This window comes from Juglans microcarpa x Juglans regia, chromosome 4D, assembly GCF_004785595.1.
Source record: "Juglans microcarpa x Juglans regia isolate MS1-56 chromosome 4D, Jm3101_v1.0, whole genome shotgun sequence".
Classification (NCBI taxonomy): Eukaryota; Viridiplantae; Streptophyta; class Magnoliopsida; order Fagales; family Juglandaceae; genus Juglans; species Juglans microcarpa x Juglans regia.
Window position 1 is genome coordinate 12,388,505 of NC_054600.1, and position 17,710 is coordinate 12,406,214.

The window sequence follows — 17,710 nt, forward strand, 5'->3', positions numbered from 1 at the left end:
TGCCTCCCGTCTCTATCTCAGAATTTCTCTCCCATGGAAAAGTGGACCTAGCCAGAAGCCAACAAGTATTTGCTCCGTCGATCGAAATTTCTCTGCATGGATTTTCGAGAAAAGGGTGAGGTTCTTTTTCTTTTTATTTATTTTTAAATAACAGAAGAGGAAATGGTCGCTCTCAACCTGTCTATATAAATCCCACATCATCAAGCCTCAAGGTGTTGTCTCACACGTTGCTTCGTTTGCAGCAGTGATACTGCAGTCTGCAACGAAACCCAAAAAACCATGAAGTTCGGAAAGGAATTCGCGGCACAGATGGTGCCCGAATGGCAAGAAGCATACATGGATTATGGTAAGCTCAAAACCTTGTTGAAAGACATCCTACACTTCAAGCAAAGAAACCGGCCACCGGCCACCCCATCGGCCGGCCTAAAGCGAAAGCTCACACTTTACAGAGCTTTTAGCGGCCTTACACAAAGATACAACCACCACCCCACAAGCCCATCATCCACTACTCGCGATGATGATCATGACATTGAAAGCCAAGCCATTCTCGTAAATTCAGTGAGCCGGGATGGCTCACAAAGCTATCAGACTACGTTTCTCATGTCCTCCGACGAAGGGGGAGAGTACGAGTTGGTTTACTTCAGGAGGCTCGACGATGAATTCAACAAAGTGGAGAAGTTTTACAGGTCTAAGGTGGAGGAGGTGATGAAGGAAGCGGATATGTTGAATAAGCAAATGGATGCTTTCATTGCTTTTCGAATAAAAGTGGAGAATCCTCAAGGATGGTTTGATAAATCAGTTGAGATGACTCGTCTTGCTTCAGATGTTGCAGCTTCTGCAGCTGCATTATCGGCTTCAACACCGAGAGGGGCCAGAACAAGTAGTAAGTTTTGTATATATTACGAAGCTATTAATCGAAGGATCTGCCTTTTTTTTTAGAAAAAAAAAATCGATAATGTTAAAAAAAGAGCTTAAGTTACAAAAGAAGATTAAAATTACACATATATGCAGGAAGAATTGTCATGTCGATGGATGTGATTGAAGAGGTGGGATCGAATAGCCGTGGACAATCAGATGATTCGAGTGATCAGGAAAAAGATGAGGAGACCATTGATGTACTTGTCAATCAAAAGGTTCAAGAACAGAGGCCGAACAACATCAGGGCCAGTAGACCAGCTCCTCTGGAAGTGCTTAATCGTGTGAAAATAAACAACACCCGGGAGACTCCTCGCTCCACCATTAAGAGCATCCTCCATTATCCTATCCAGACGGAGCTGAATTTCAGCAGGGAAAATCTTAGGAAAGTTGAAGAACAACTTAAGCGGGCTATTATTGAATTTTACCAGAAGCTCAGGCTTCTCAAAAGCTTCAGGTATTAGACATATATTGCTAGTTTTTTTTTTTATTAGATCTAGTTGGATTTTCTTGTCTTCTTCTTCTTTTGTTTCCACTATTAATACTTTTCCATGAATGAGACAGCTTCTTGAATACACTGGCATTTTCAAAGATCATGAAGAAATATGATAAGGTATTTTCCCTCGCCAAAAAGAGTAAACTTCTTTTCCAATTGGGCATCATTATCATAATGTCTCATGCATATTTTAGCAAAGACGTTACTGGCAAGCTTAGAAGAGGAATAAATAATTATATAAATATTTAATCATCAACTATCTTAAAAGTTTGAGATAATACAAAGACACTTTTCAATCCTTTGTATTTTAACATTTTATATACTTGTATATGAGTCAAACTCTCCTTAATAAGTTGATCTATCATACATGAAATATATTACTGAAATCGGAAAAAAGTACAGTGGAGTCAGGACCATTATTCAAGTATTATATCGAGACGTTTACAAATAAAGAAATGATTTATACAAATTTTAATAGACAAGTTCTATACAAACCTTTGTCAAAAGGTAGACTCTCTCTAAAAAGTGTAAAAAAAATATTTTTTATTATTGGTAACCCACTTTTTTATAAAATGCTTGTATGATGCTTATCTATTTGAGGCTTGTAGATAGCATTCATCTTCTTTTTTCTTTTTTTTTATATTGTGTATATGATATCCAGGTTCCAAGAGGGGGGAGAAGTGAAAAAATTACCAACTTGACCCTTAGCCGAAGTGTTGAATTTGGTTTATTTAGAAAAACCTCTTTTTGGGAGGCGACTAGATTATTAGTGTGCAACTATATGAGAGACATAAATTGGAGGGGCATCTATGGTTAGGTCCCATTTGTATAGCCAGCAGCCTTTTCTCTCTTTCTAAGAACAGGTTGGTTTGGATGTTGAGTTGAGTTTAGCTGAGTTGAGTTCTTTATAAATAGTAGTGAGTTAAGTAGTAGAGGGAGTAGTTATGTGAACTCCATCTAAATTGAGTTTAAAGTGTATTTAGATATTAAGATGAGTTTAACACTTTTTATGAGAAATTGAAAAAGGTTATGAATCTCACGTATAAAGATGTTTTAAATTGAAAAATATTGTGGGTCCCACATGTAAAAAGGTTTTGAGTTGAGATGAGTTCAGTAATTTAAGAATTGAGTATTTGGATATTAGACTTATCTTAAAGTTAGATTGAACTCAACTAAGTTTAGGAACCAAACACAGCCTTTAAACATTGATATTTTGGTCCTTATATTTATACCCTAACATTGCAGATTACTTCAAGGGATGCATCAAAATCCTACATGAAGATGGTGGATAACTCCTTCCTCGGAAGCTCTGATGAGGTGAGATTTCTATATTCCTAAGCAAAGTACATGAAAGCAGAGAAGGATCATTCCACCTCGAATGAATCAGACCTAAGGTTATGTTTGGCTATTAAACTCATCACAAATTAATTATTAATAACATTCACTACTTTTTTAACTTCTCGTTAAGTTAAAGGATATTACCTCATACATTTCAATACATATCTTAACTTACTTCATACATTGAAATACATCTCAATGAAATTCATAAAATATAACTATTCACACATCAACTTAGCACCCAACTCATCAAGACTTCACTTACGAGAGGATTGCTACTTGCTTTGTCCAGTACTGCTATTTCCTTCTATGCTGATATATATAAGCCACTTGTCATTGTAGGTTACCAAGCTTATGGAAAGGACTGAAGCTGCATTCATCAAGCATTTCTCCAACTCTAACCGCACTAAAGGCATGAACATCTTAAGACCCAAGGCAAAGAGAGAAAGACATAGGACTACATTTTCCATGGGTAAGGTCTTTGATCTAGAATGAATTAAACTTCTTAACAGCGAAGAAATTATGGGGATAAATCTAATGTCCATTTCTTTCCCTTTGGATCTGTTCTTTGGAAAACTTTTCAGGTTTTTTTGCTGGCTGCACGACAGCTCTGATATTAGCTCTTATTTTAATTATACGCGCTCGTAATCTCATGAATAATAAAGGGGCGACCGAATATATGGAGAACATGTTTCCCCTGTACAGGTAACTTTCATTTCTCTCTAGGATTACATCTCCACTCAACAGATTTTTTAAGTTTTGTCCAGTACTGTATAATCCTTATTCTTCCATGTTGAATTTAAGAGTCTATAATACTAATTATTCCAAAAGTTTTAAGTAGATGGAAATATGCATGATATTAATTATTTACTTCTCCACATGTGAACCAAACTTCCGATTGATAAGATATTTTTAATTGAGAATGAGAAGATAAATGTACAATTAGGATTAGAACTAAGGATCAATAATACTTTTAAAGGCATTTCAAAAATTAATGGCAAGGAAAGAGAGAGAAAACATGTGTTAAGGCCCTGTTTGGATTGAGAGATGAGATGAGATGAGATGAGTTGAGATGATTTGTGAATAGTAGTGAGATTTGTGAGTTGAAATTTGTGAATAGTACTCTCAATCCATTTGACTTCGCAAGTTTTGTGCTGGCCTATCAACTTGGATAAACTCTTTTCACATCACAAGACCAGCATATATATATATATATATAATTCGTTGTGAGCACCTTTGAGCTTTTTAAAGATAAAAGATTCAGATGATATGCTTTCAATCCAAGAAAGATGAAATTTAAAACTTTCTCTAGTTTTCCAATTTTAAACTTCCTTCCTCGCTCGCAGTTTGTTTGGCTTCATAGTTCTGCACATGTTAATGTATGCTGCCAACATATACTTCTGGAGGCGGTACCGAGTCAACTATTCCTTCATATTCGGCTTCAAGCAAGGAACCGAGTTGGGCTACCAACAAGTTCTCCTCCTCAGCTTTGGTCTTGCAGCACTAGCACTAGCTAGTGTTCTCTTAAACCTTGACATGGAAAGGGACCCAAAAACGAATGATTACAAAGCATTGACAGAACTTCTGCCTCTCAACTTGGTTCTGGTAAGATTATATATGTAGAAGTACTTTACCTACTTTTTCCCCATCTAATTCCGAATATATATATATATATATACAGTACTGAAATTTATCCTTCTCTTGCTGATCTGCAGCTTGTAGTTATCATATTATTCTTTCCATTCAACATACTGTACCGTTCAAGTCGTTTCTTCTTCCTCACATGTCTCTTTCACTGTATCTGTGCTCCTTTGTACAAGGTATTGTGGTCGACAACTGTTCATGATGCAAGAGGTTAACGAAATTGAACTGAGGTGGATGTTTGTAATAATTAATAAACATATGTGAATTTGTTTATATGACAGGTCACGCTCCCAGATTTCTTCTTGGCGGATCAGTTTACTAGCCAAGTCCAAGCCTTGAGAAGTTTGGAGTTCTACGTATGCTACTACGGTTGGGGAGACTACAAGCACAGACAAAACACTTGCAAAAAGAGTGACGTATTCAACACTTTCTACTTCATTGTTGCAGTGATTCCCTACTTGTCTCGACTGCTTCAGGTTCCAACTCACTTTTAGAGAATAATTTAAGCTGTTGAGACAAACAATAGTCTTGAATTCCAACATCGACTAATCTACTCCACTTTCGATTAAAATAGATGGGTCTGCGTGTATTTTAGCATGCACGCGAGACTTAAGCTTTTAAAACAAGTGATATATTAAAGCTCAATTTCTTCTTTTGCCACAACTCATAATGATTTTTGTTGCAAGGACTTATTCCCTCATTCTTTTCAGTGCCTCCGCCGCTTATTTGAAGAGAAAGATGCTATGCAAGGATACAACGGGCTGAAATATTTTGTGACAATTGTGGCTGTTAGCTTGAGAACAGCTTACAGTCTCGACAAGGGATTGGGTTGGAGGATGCTAGCATGGATTTTCTCAGCCATTGCAGCAATTGTCAGTACATATTGGGACCTTGTCTTGGACTGGGGACTCCTGCAACGGCAATCTAAGAACCGATGGCTGAGAGACAAGCTTCTGATCCCTCACAAAAGTGTATATTTTGGAGCCATGGTGAGTAAACGACTTCGACTTGAGAGTTTTCATCAAAATCTGACACTCAACTATCTTTTTGTAATTTCATGGTAATATATGCATGCAGGTGTTGAATGTCGTCCTCAGGTTTGCTTGGTTGCAAACTGTTTTGGGTTTCAAGGTGTCTTTCTTACATAGAGAATCTTTAATCACCATTGTAGCCTGCCTAGAAATCATTCGTCGTGGGATTTGGAATTTCTTCAGGTAACCAAGATTGTTTGTCATTTTGGAGTAAAATTTCTAACATGTTTATATAAGCTTTATTTTTTTATGGATAAGAAAGGGTACTTGAATGTTGAGAATTTGCACAAATTTAATGTTTTCAATTTCTTGTGATTTACATCAGGTTGGAGAATGAGCATTTGAACAATGTTGGCAAGTACCGTGCATTCAAGTCTGTTCCCCTACCCTTCAACTATGATGACAATGAAGACAAGGATGAGTAGGAATTAAGGACGGAACTAGCACGCTGAAAACAGAGAGAAAATCAAATTATTTTTATCTTTTCAGTTTTTATTTTTTTTTTTTGGGGGAGGTGCATATGTAGTAAGATTTTTTTTCTTTTTCTTTTTTGTCCAACAGTCCACTATATTCCTTGTGAAAGCAGTCGACCAGAGTCTCAAATGATGTATTTTTGTTCGATTAAATTCAATTTCATCATCAACGAAATTTAAATGCAAAAGCAAGGTAGTAGTGATATTGTTTCTTCCACCTTTTGAATTCATAAACGATGAAAGCCACAATCAAAAAGGAAAACTCTCCACCTCTCTCTCCTAGAGTGAGTTCTCCCCAGTCCCCACCTCTCTTATGAGTCCTTCCCCTCTCAGTAGCTCTTTGCCGTTACTCTCTCCCCACCTTCCATCCCTTTAAACAAACCAGCCCCATCCCTGCACCCCTGCCTCTCCCTCCCTATCCGTCCCACAAACCAACACAGAAATGTCCTCAGCCCAATCTGATATAGATGGGCTTATTTCACAAGCTGAAGCTTTCTGATGGAATGATCTCTATTTAGAACCGGAAGAAGGTCCAGCAAACCACTTCTCAAACCGCACTCCAGTTGGCAAATTAATTTCCACAAAATCTCTCAACAGACACGCTTTCCATGCTACCATCAAAGCTGTGTGGAGTTTTGTCAATGGTCATGATTGAAGATATAAAAACCAACATGTTTCTGTTTACGTTTCCAAACCAGCAAGACAAGGAAAGGATTCTGGCCCTTGGAACTTCAAAGGATTCCATATGGTCATTAGGCACTGGCCTCCTGAACTAAGCATCAACGAAATGGCATTGAATTATTCTGCTTTCTACATACAAATCCATGGTCTACCCATGGAGATGCTTACAAATAAAAATGCTGAAAGAAGAGGCAAGGTTCTGGGAAATCTCATTGAAGTGGACAAAGCATCCATCTTTGGTGTAACTCTGAGAAGGTTTCTGCGTATTAAAGTGGAAATGAACGTTGAACAACCACAACCAGAAGGGTTTGATCTAGCAAGATAGTGAGGAAAATACTGATCAAGTACGAGAGCCAATCGAAATTCTGCTATGGATGTGGAAGACTTGATCACATAGCCTGTAACACCCCGTATTTTAGTGTATTTTTTAATTAAAAGATTATTTGTTATTAATTTAAAATTTGTTTTCTTGTTTTAAAATTGTTGAATTTTTAGTTGTGTTATTTTTATGATTTTTAGTTTACGAAAATTATTTTTGAAGTGCTTTCTCTAAATTAATTATTTTTATGCGTTTAAATTTCTTCTCAAATTAAATTAACTTGTTGTGGGGTTTAATTATTTATTTTCATTTTAATCACTGCGTTTGAATTATTTTATTTTACTTGCTGTGTTAAAATCGTTTCCGTTGGATCGTTTTTGTGACCCAAGATATGAGGATTGGACCTCATTTCTTTCCTTACATTTTCTCTTTCCTCTTTTCTTTTTCTTCTTTTTTTCTTCTCCTTCTTTTTCTTTTCTTTTTCTTCTCTCCTCTCCCGCTCGCCGCACGACTCTCCCCCTTTCTCTCTCCGTCCGTTTCTTCTTCCACCCAGCCCCGCCGCCTCGCGCTGCCGTGCGCGACACCGCCCGGCCCACTGTCCTTCCCAGCCACCAACGACCACCCCCTGTAATCTCAGCCCCAACCGCGTCGCCTTTAGCTCCCACGCGCATCACCAAGCCGCGGCACTCCTTGCGCCCTGCGTCGCCGTCGCGCCACCCCCGGCCACCATCTTCTCACCACATCATCTTCGACCTTCTAGCAACCCAATGGACCCAACCCCACCTTCGATCTGTCACCGGTGAAGCCCCACCATCAACATTTTCGTTTTGGGTATTTTTGCACTTCAACCGCCTATTGCGCCGCCACCCACGGCCAACCACCACCACCACTAGTTTCACCGACATCCCTAAGCCCTACCCTATCAATCTCGGGTCTTCGTTTACACCCGTTCAAAAGTGAGTTTTTGAGACCCACGGCTATAGTGCTTTTGGCACTGTTTTATTGCTGCGTTGCCGCTTCTAGCACCTCCGTGATCTCTCAAAAATTATATTATAGCATTGTAAGTATTTTTTCCAAAGAACTTTTGAGATTTAAATGTATTTATGCTCTAATTCATATTTACTGTTAATTTATTGGTGGTGCCGGACTGAGTCCGAGGAGTAAGGAGATCGGTTAGATTGGATGATGGAGTTGTTTGTGTGAGATTGGTTTATGCTATGAAATTTGTTAGCTGTTTCGGGTTTAAATATTGGTGTTTTGAGTTTGACGTTGGTCATGGTGAATATTGATGATTTTTAGGAAGTGATGATATATTTTTGGATTATTGGTTTGATGTATTGGAAATGTTTAGAAGGGTTTGTTGGGGCCTTTTAACATCTAGAAGTGTTGAGATATTTTTTCCTGTTGTGGAGTTGTGAACGGAGAGAGAGTAGTGTGTAGTGTCGTCCTGATTAAATTGTTAGTAATTGTTTGGGATTGCGAACTGTAGGAATAAGTGTAAGTTATTGGAATTTGAGTTGACATTGGTTTTGATGCTTGTATTGGACAATATTGAGATTGGTATAGAATATTTTGGGTCGAAGTGTGGGCTGTCCGGATTATTATTTGGCTGATTGAGTTTGATTAAACTTACTGAATTATGGTCTAGAAATTGGGTATTAAGTTGTCTAAGACCAATTTTGTGTTGTTGGACTTTAATATTTAGTTTATATTATTTTTATGAATAGGTGACGAGACGGATAGAGACCGTATTCAAGTCATAGATAATGCGCTGCAGGAGTCAGGTAAGTGGGGTTCCTATGCTAGGTTTTATACAAGTTAATAAGACTGAGGCTGATTTTATGAAAAACTTGCATATTTTGTGTTATGTTGGGAACTTGTGAAAATAAAGATCAACCTCGGTCACTCATCTGCATTATTCATGAAATCTGTGTGAAAAAGGAAAAATATGTTTTGGCATGCATTATGTAGACATGAGCTAAATTCTGTCATGTGGTTTCTGAAATCTGGAAAAAGAGCGATATTGAGGATATGAAAAGTTGTGCATTTATTTAGAAAGATGTTCTGGCTTTTGTGTTCAGCGTGTTTAACTGTCTGATTCTGTTTTGGTACTCTGTATTATTTTGTTATAACATCTGAAAACTTTTGGCATGGTGTACTGGTTTTTGTATCTGACTCTGTCTCTGCTCTGCTCTGTTATGCTCTGCTCTGTTTGGGTTGGTACCAACTTCTTTGTCTCTGAGTGCACCCACTTTGGAAACAAAGTGGTTTTATTGTGGTCTTTCCTGTGTGCACACTCGGGGCTCCGAGAAGAATAAAGGAAAGATTTCACCTCTGTCTCTGCCTGGTTTGGCCACCGGGATTAGCACAACCCTACCACGGGGGTGAAACATGGTCTCTGCTCTGTTTGATGCTCTGTTTTGATCTGATGATGATACTCAGTTTATGTTATGCCAAAGCACTATGAGTTTTACTTGCCTTAAAACCATCGCTCTGTTACTTTTGAAAATATGTTCTGTTCTGCATGATAACTCTGGAAAATATTTTGTTCTGCATGCTCTACTTTGTAAATGCTCATGTTTACACGCTAGCATATGATTTCTGCTTACTGAGTTGTTGATAACTCACCCCCTATCTTCATAATATTTTTCAGATGATGTGGATAGTCTAACTGAGGACCTGGATTAGATTGGTGAGCATGATTAAGCTGAGAGAGGATGTTAGAAGAAGAAATTCTGATGTCTTATGTCTTTTAGATTTAATTATATCTTGGGCTTGGGTTTATTAAGACTTTTGAAGTTATTAGTTTGGTTTGTTATGACTACGGGAGATTTTGGACTCCTTAGCTTTTTGCTGCAGTAATAACTTTGTAGAGTTTCAATGTGGTTATTTAGAGTACTTGAGATTGAGTTTTGCTAATAAAGTTTTAGAATTTTATTTTAGTTGTGTAGGAAAATATGTTCTTAAGTGACAGATAGTAATTCTCCAGGCCAACTAGATTTGGGGCGTTACATAGCCCAAGCTTGTCCAACCTACGTGGAACCACCAGAAATTTCAATTTATGGACCGTGGATGAGGGTCGAAAATTCATCAACATGGAGAAATGACACACGGGTTCCACCACGACAACAACAAACGGACCCAGCTCGGGAACAAAATAGACAAAGGCCTACCCAAAGAGATGCACTCCCTATTGTCATATTTATAGAACCAAGCAATCATCGAAAAACAGAGGAAACTTTGCAAAGCCAACCCAGAAGGAAGAGCTGCCAACTAAGGGAAAGGAAAGATGTACTCAGAAGAAAGTTCCCAATCCACCAATACGAACCGAAAGAATCCTCTTCAAATCACAACTGGAGCTCAATGCTCAGGTCAATGGAGGCACAGAAGCGGGATACCAGCATCAAGGGAGATGGGTTTCTCCAGAGAATGGTCTACAGTAAGGGATGATGAACAGTGAGCCATAAATAAGTTGGTGGCTCCAATTAATATCTGTAGCCCACCTCCTCTCCCATCAGTCGTCAACCCAACAGTGAGCCCACCAAGCTTCACTTCACACCTGCCATACCACCAACATTTGAAACCATCACACCAAACTTTATCTCATTAATTTCTAACCAAACACAATCAGATCCTGCCTCGCTTGACATAACAAAGCATGGCAGACTTGATTTCATTCCCTTAAGTTTAAAATTTAGCTAAAATTTCGCTAAATGTTAGATTTTGACTATAACATGAACTTATAGCTAGATTAGTTTATATTAGATTAGCTATCTTAAGTTTTAAATAATAATAAAATATTATATATTTTAATAATATAGATTTTTTTTTAATATTTTACAAATACAGTTGATATATTAATTAATAACTTTATTAATAAATAAAATTATTATTTTTCAACTATTTTTTCTCTCAACCTAATTATTTAGTAAATGTATTTTGTCAACCATTCACCTAACAATCACATATACAAACATACCAACATTTCTTCTACTTAACATTTACATTATGAAATTGTGGTTGAAGCCAACAAACATGCCGACAACTTATTATAGAACTCCACAATAGTGACTGAACTCCACATGGTCAGAGACATAATAGTGATTGAATTTGCCAATATCAACATTATAGAACTCCACAAATGCAACATATATATATATATATATTTATATATATATATATCTAAAGGTGAAATCCTAACTTCATATCTCAGTTTTTTAGTCTAAACAAAACTTCATGAAATTAAAAGAAGTGTGACAAGAGGATTGTAAAACTAGATGATGAGCATTGTAAAACTATATTGTGATAAGTAGGGGTGTAATTTTAAACCGGAAAACCGGTCCGGACCGGACCGGACCGGACCGGTTTTACCAGTTTTGAACCGGTCCGGTCCGGGACCGGTTCCAAAAATCCTAAAACCGGCCGGGTCCGGTCCGGTTCCGGTTTTAAGATTTTTGGAACCGAACCGGACCGGACCGGACTGGACCGGTTCATAAAAAAATATACAAAAAAAAAATATTTTTATATATAAGTTATTAAGTTTTATACAATATATTTTATATATATATATATATATTAATATATAAAATTATAAATTTATATGTGAAATTTTTATATATAATATATATAATTATATATATTCATATATGAAATAATTTCATATTATAATTTATAAATTATTACATTAAATGTTAATACTAATATATAAGTTTATAAATAATACTAATAGTCTAATATAGACTATATAGACTATAGTTATACTTATAATTAATACTAAAAGATTTTACTAAAAGTTTATAACTAATACTAATATTAAATATATAGTTTACAACTAATACTAATATATAACTTATAACTATACTAATAGTCTAATATTAATACTATTACATAGTCCAATATATTATTTAGCTTTACTAATATATAAGTCTATAACTATTTAATTAATAGTCTAATACTAATAGTTTAATATAGACTATAGTTATACTTATACTAATATAGTTATATTAAATCACTATAGACTATAGTGATACTAAATCACTATAGACTATAGTTATACTTATACTAATATAGTTATACTAAATCACTATAGACTATAGTTATACTTATACTAATATAGCTATACTAAATCACTAAAAGTTTATAACTAATACTAATATATAGTTTATAACTAATACTAATATATAACTATACTAATAGGCTAATATTAATACTATTATATAGTCTAATATATTATATAGCTATACTAATATACAAGTCTATAACTATTTAACTAATAGTCTAATACTAATAGTTTAATATAGACTATAATTATAATTATACTAATATAGTTATACTAAATTACTATAACTAATACTAATATATATAATATAACTATACTAATAGACTAATATTAATACTATTAATCTATTATATAGTCTAATATATTATATAGCTATACTAATAATTTTTTGGACTTGTAATTTAGACTTTTGGACTTGTAATTTGTTGGACTTTTGGACTTCTAATTTAGACTTTTGAACTTATTTTATTCCATAGGCTCATAGGCTTGTTGATGTCCATTCTTGAATTTCTTGTGATTGCTCTAACTAAAAAATATGTGTAAGTACTAAGTTATTTCCTTTAGCATGCAAGGACTTATTTTAGATAAGGTAGTTTATTGCAGATTTTTTTTTTTTCAGTTTTTGTAGTAGTTATATTTAAAAGTTTGTAAAACAGTTTTTTCCAGTTTTTTTCAGATTTTTTTCCAGTTTTTTAGTAAAGCAATTTTTTGGAGTGAATCAGATTTTTTTGTAAAACAGATTTTTTATAGTAAAACAGATTTTTTGTAGTAAAACAGATTTTTTATTGAAGTAATTTTTAGTAAAGCAGATTTTTTTATTTAAAGTTAAAACAGATTTTTTGTAATAACAGTTTGTAAAACAGATTTTTTTAAATCAGTTTTTTTATTTTATAAACAAATTTTTAATGACAAACTATGAAATTTACATTTTTAAAAAACCGGAAAACCGGACCGGACCGGATCGGAAACCGGTAAAACCGGAAGTACCGGTTTAGGAGGGTAACCGGTGCGTAATCGGTTTTGGAAAATACAAAACCGGTACATACCGGTTCGGTCTTAGATTTTGTTCAAAACCGGACCGGACCGGACCGGTTACACCCCTAGTGATAAGCATCAAATAAACTCTGAAACAGGATAACATAACACTCCTATTTCTTAAACAAAGACAAATATTACATTCTGACACCACCTATCTAGCAAAATGCAACAAATGATTCAATCACGTGCATAAAGGATAATGTGTGGTACTGAGTCTCCAACATACCCAAAAATACCCAACTTGATCTACTGATACAAGCTTTTTCCCACTAAACTTTAGTCTTTAAAGTTGTTTTTGAGAGTTAAACATGTTTGCCTCGTACAAGACACAGCTTAGGCAAAAATCTCAAATCAGATTCCAACACAAAAATCTCAAATCCCAAATCTCAAATCAGATTCCAGCACAAAATATCCAAATCACAAATCAAAATACCGAAATCTCAAAGCAAAATACCGAAATCATTAAACATTATGCATGATCACAGACCATAGACAAATACCCAAATCACAAACGAAAATACCGAAATCTCAAATTAGTTACACGGAAATACCCCAATCGTGATTTTCAAGTTCAGTTTGTAGAGGAAATGTGCAACTTTTTGGACGAGGATTCATGGGCACGGCAACCTTGCAACAGAGTTCGGGACGCGCAAACCCTAAACACAGATTCAATCACTTGATGAAATGGGAGAAAATAGAAAGAGAAGGGGGAGAAGAAATCTAAGCAGAGAAGAGGGAGGGAGGAGCGAGGAAGAGAAATTACCTTTTGGGCTGGAAGACGACGGCAGGACGACGGAGAGAAGGCGTCTTGCGGTTGAAGAAGACGCAGGCCTGTTTGGTGCGCGCGGGTGAAGAAGACAAAGGGCTACAGAGATGTGTGTTTCGGGATGAAGAAAGGAGATGTGTGTTTTGGGATGAAGAAATGAAAACGAGGGAAATAGATGAAGAAAGAGAAAATAACGTGGGAAGATAGATGAAATAATAAAATATTAGTTTAAACCATGAACAGTAGCTCGCTATGTTTGGAGAAGAGTTTAATTTTACTATAGCTGAAGTCTTTAACTTTGGACTTTTAGCTAGTCCAATATAGATGTTTTTTTTTACATATAGCTAAATTATACACTTGCATTGACATTTGGCTAGGGCATTGCCAATGCTCTTAGAGGTCCATCAGTTTAGCAATCGATACTTACCCATTTTGAAGAATTTTCTCCATCAACTATCATCCTATAACACAGACACATAGAAAAAGCCAATCAACCCATCACCAATGAAGTTGAGTCACATGGCAATCTTGAGTTCAAAGTAAAAAGAGAGCATGAACCATTCAAAGCTACCCCCAAGAAACTTTGGCCTTGGAGAAGGAAGAAACTACAGAAGAAATTCAAACAGTTGCAACTTTGATTCAAGGTCGGGGGACTAAAAAAAAAAAAGAAGAGAACAATAGGAAAAGGAAAGAAGAGGGAACCACACTCAGTTTGCAACCTATGCTCGGAACACTCTCAAAGGGTCCTCTGATGGTAAAAATACTCAGTTCTCTTCTAAGAATCTTGTTGATCTTACTGAAATGGTTGAGGTGGCAGAGCCTATCCTACCACCAAAACAGAAATAAAGCTTCTTTGTTAGAATTGCAGAGGAATAGCACGTTTCTCTGCAATGCATGAACTTAGGGCCCAAATCAGGTCTCACCACCTAATATGATCTTCCTAGAGGAGTCACTTTTGTCTGATGTGAATACAAAATGTGTTGTAAATAGGCAATGTTTTTCCTTGTAAAGGTCTCACCACCTAATATGATCTTTGTAGGGTGGTCTTTTGTGTTTACGGCGCCTAGGTACAAAAGTCGAACCTGTGTATATTTCTAGTAATTCTATGGTGTTTAATTTAGGTGTGTAACCGGTTCGGTCTCATTTTGGATAAAATTTAGGATCGAATCGATATATATCAATTTTGCATTTTCAAAAATCGATTATGCACCGGTTACCTTTTAAACTAGTATATCCAATTTTTACCCGTTTCGATCCGGTTTGGTCTTCCTGTTTTAAAGTATATATACTCATTTATATACAAACTTAAAAGTATATTACTAATAGTAATATAGTATTAGACTATTAGTATTAGGTCATAAAATGTAAATTATAATTAATATACATTAGTAGTACTAATTTACTAATATATTATGTACTTATAAAAAAGAATATATTGAGAATTTATTAAGCCATAAAAAAATTGGTAATAATATTTGAGTGACTTTTTTTTGGTAAATTATATTTTAGTGATCTTATTTACAACTTTGATATATAAATTCAAATATTTTGATATTTAGGATTTTTTTTTTCAATTAATGTGATTTATCAATTTCAGTTTAAAGTTTTACATTTTCAGTTTATTTTTAAATTAATTTATATTATTATATATATTATATATAAAAAACATTAAAAAAATAATTTAAAATATATATTATATAGAACCGGTCCGATCCAGGCCTAGAAAGCCTAGAACCGGAACCGGACTGGTTCCGACCAGTTTTGTCATTACGAAAACCAGTTCCTGACCAGAACGATCCAAAACCGAACCGATTTGATCGGTTCGGGCCAGTCCAGTTTTTTGATTTTTTTTTACCCCCTAGTGTTTATGGTGTACTCGTATCCTGCACGCATGCCTTGGTTACTCATGTTAGCTTATTGTTCTGCACAATATAGTCAACAAATTTCCTTTTTGAATAAGCTCAACAATTGCAAACTCATTCCTAGGACTTTTATTGGGTATTGAAGATTTTAATTCCATCTCAAGTCAAAACGAAAAAGTTGGAGGAAAACCCTTCGGCTCATCCTCTCAATCCAATGGATTGCAACTTTTCCTGAACCAAAATGGGTTAGCTGATCTAGGCTACCAAGGCCCAAAATTCACCTAGTCAGCAAGAGACATGGTCATAGGCACATACATGAGAGCACCGTTGGATAGAGGAATAGCCAACACAATGTAGACTTTGCTCTTTCCTGATGGAAAAGTTAGGCATTTACCTATTAACTCCTCAGACCATACCCCTCTCCTCCTCAATACCTCGAGTCCTAGAAAATCTTTGACTAACTTCAAATTTAAAGGATTTTGGATCAGAGATCCTTCCAGTTTAGATGTGGTAAAAAGAGCTTGGAACATTAGCATCTTGGGTTCTCCTACTTATATCTTCACACAGAAACTCAAAAATGTCAAAACATTTCTCAAAATTTGGAATAGAGATTGTGACAAGAGGACATCTTCTATTATTGTTATTTTGACCATTTTACTTATGTTTTATTTTATTTTATTTGAATTTGTATTAATGGGCTAAGGTTTTAGCCCAGACTCTCAAGTTTGATTAGGGTTTGTTTGTTTTTTTTTTCCTATTTTAATGCTTATAATGACATACTGAAGATCAGTTTTTTGAGATTAATGAATTGAGGTTGCCGCCATCTTCCATATTTTTCTCTGTCTTCTTCTTCTTCTATTAACTTTCTAGTTTCTTTTTTCTCTTCTGCTATTTCTTCATCTTCTACTGTTTTCTCAATTTTCATCATACATCATATTTGGTATCAGAGCCAACCCACAAAACCCATCCGAAGAACTCCCTTTGATCCAAACCAAAAACCGTTTCATCTTCTTCTCATACTGCCAAAAACCACCAAATAGTACTGAAACAAGGTCGTGATCTGAGATGAGAAAAAAAAAAGATCAGAGCAGAAATAGCCCGACACCTCTGATCAGCAACCCCTTCTCCCGACGTCTCTCTTTCCTCTCCCTCGATCTCTTGCATCTCTGTCCCTTCTGTCGACATAAACAATTGATTATTTTGTAGAAATATGGTCCATGTTTTGTTAGAAAGTTATGTACTTCGGCCATGTTTCTTAATAACGATCTTAAGAACTTTGAATGGTTAAAACCATTCAATTGGCTGAAGAGACGACTAGAGTATTTCAAAGCTATGTTTTCAACGAAAAAAGTACCATTAGCCATAGGAGAAACCCCCACTATATGTAGTTAGGTTTAAGGACAAATCTTATAAAATCTGGCCATGGCCTAATAAATAAGATTATAGTTACAGTCGCAAAAAAAATTATATAAAAATAATCTCATAAATTAATAATTATAATCACAAAAAATTATATAAAAATAAATTTATAAATTATCGTAATTTTATATAATATATTAAATTTATTTTATAATAAAAATAATTTTAAAATCTGATAAATTACATAAAATAACTATCATTTATAAGATTGATTTTGTCAAATCAATTGTTAAAGTATTTCTCAATAAAGAAAACAATGAAACAAAAATATGAGGTGGCCTTCGGAGGTAGGTAAATAAAAAACAAATGAAAAATATGTCACAGTAAAAAATCTTTCATCATTTCCCTGTTGTCAATTGTGACTGCTACAAGGTATTAATTTCTATAAAGTGAAACTTTTTTCTTGACTCTCTAACTCTCCCATGGAAAAGTGGACCTAGCCACTAGCCACTAGCCACTAGCCACTAGCCAACACGTATTTGCTTCCTCGATTGAAATTTCCCTGTACGGATTTTATTTTACTTTTAAATAACAGGAGGAAATGGTCGCTCTCAACCTGTATATATAAATCCCACGTCATCGAGCCTCAAAAGGTGGTGTTATCTCTGTCTCACAGGTTGCTTCGTTTGCAGCAGTAGTACTACAGACTGCAAAGAAACCCAAAATACC

General features: G+C 35.3%; 1 protein-coding gene across 1 annotated transcript; it reads left to right on the forward strand.

Annotated features, from left to right (window-relative positions):
• LOC121260929 (phosphate transporter PHO1 homolog 3-like) lies at positions 1 to 6,085 on the forward strand. Its single transcript, XM_041163018.1, has 13 exons — positions 1 to 883; positions 1,012 to 1,372; positions 1,480 to 1,528; positions 2,657 to 2,728; positions 3,092 to 3,221; positions 3,334 to 3,454; positions 4,096 to 4,354; positions 4,465 to 4,569; positions 4,675 to 4,869; positions 5,104 to 5,382; positions 5,471 to 5,607; positions 5,750 to 5,931; positions 5,980 to 6,085. Exons 1-12 carry the CDS (start codon positions 280 to 282, stop codon positions 5,847 to 5,849), a joined length of 2,412 nt encoding a protein of 803 aa, XP_041018952.1. The 5' UTR covers positions 1 to 279; the 3' UTR covers positions 5,850 to 5,931; positions 5,980 to 6,085.
• Positions 6,086 to 17,710: the final 11,625 nt, after the last annotated feature.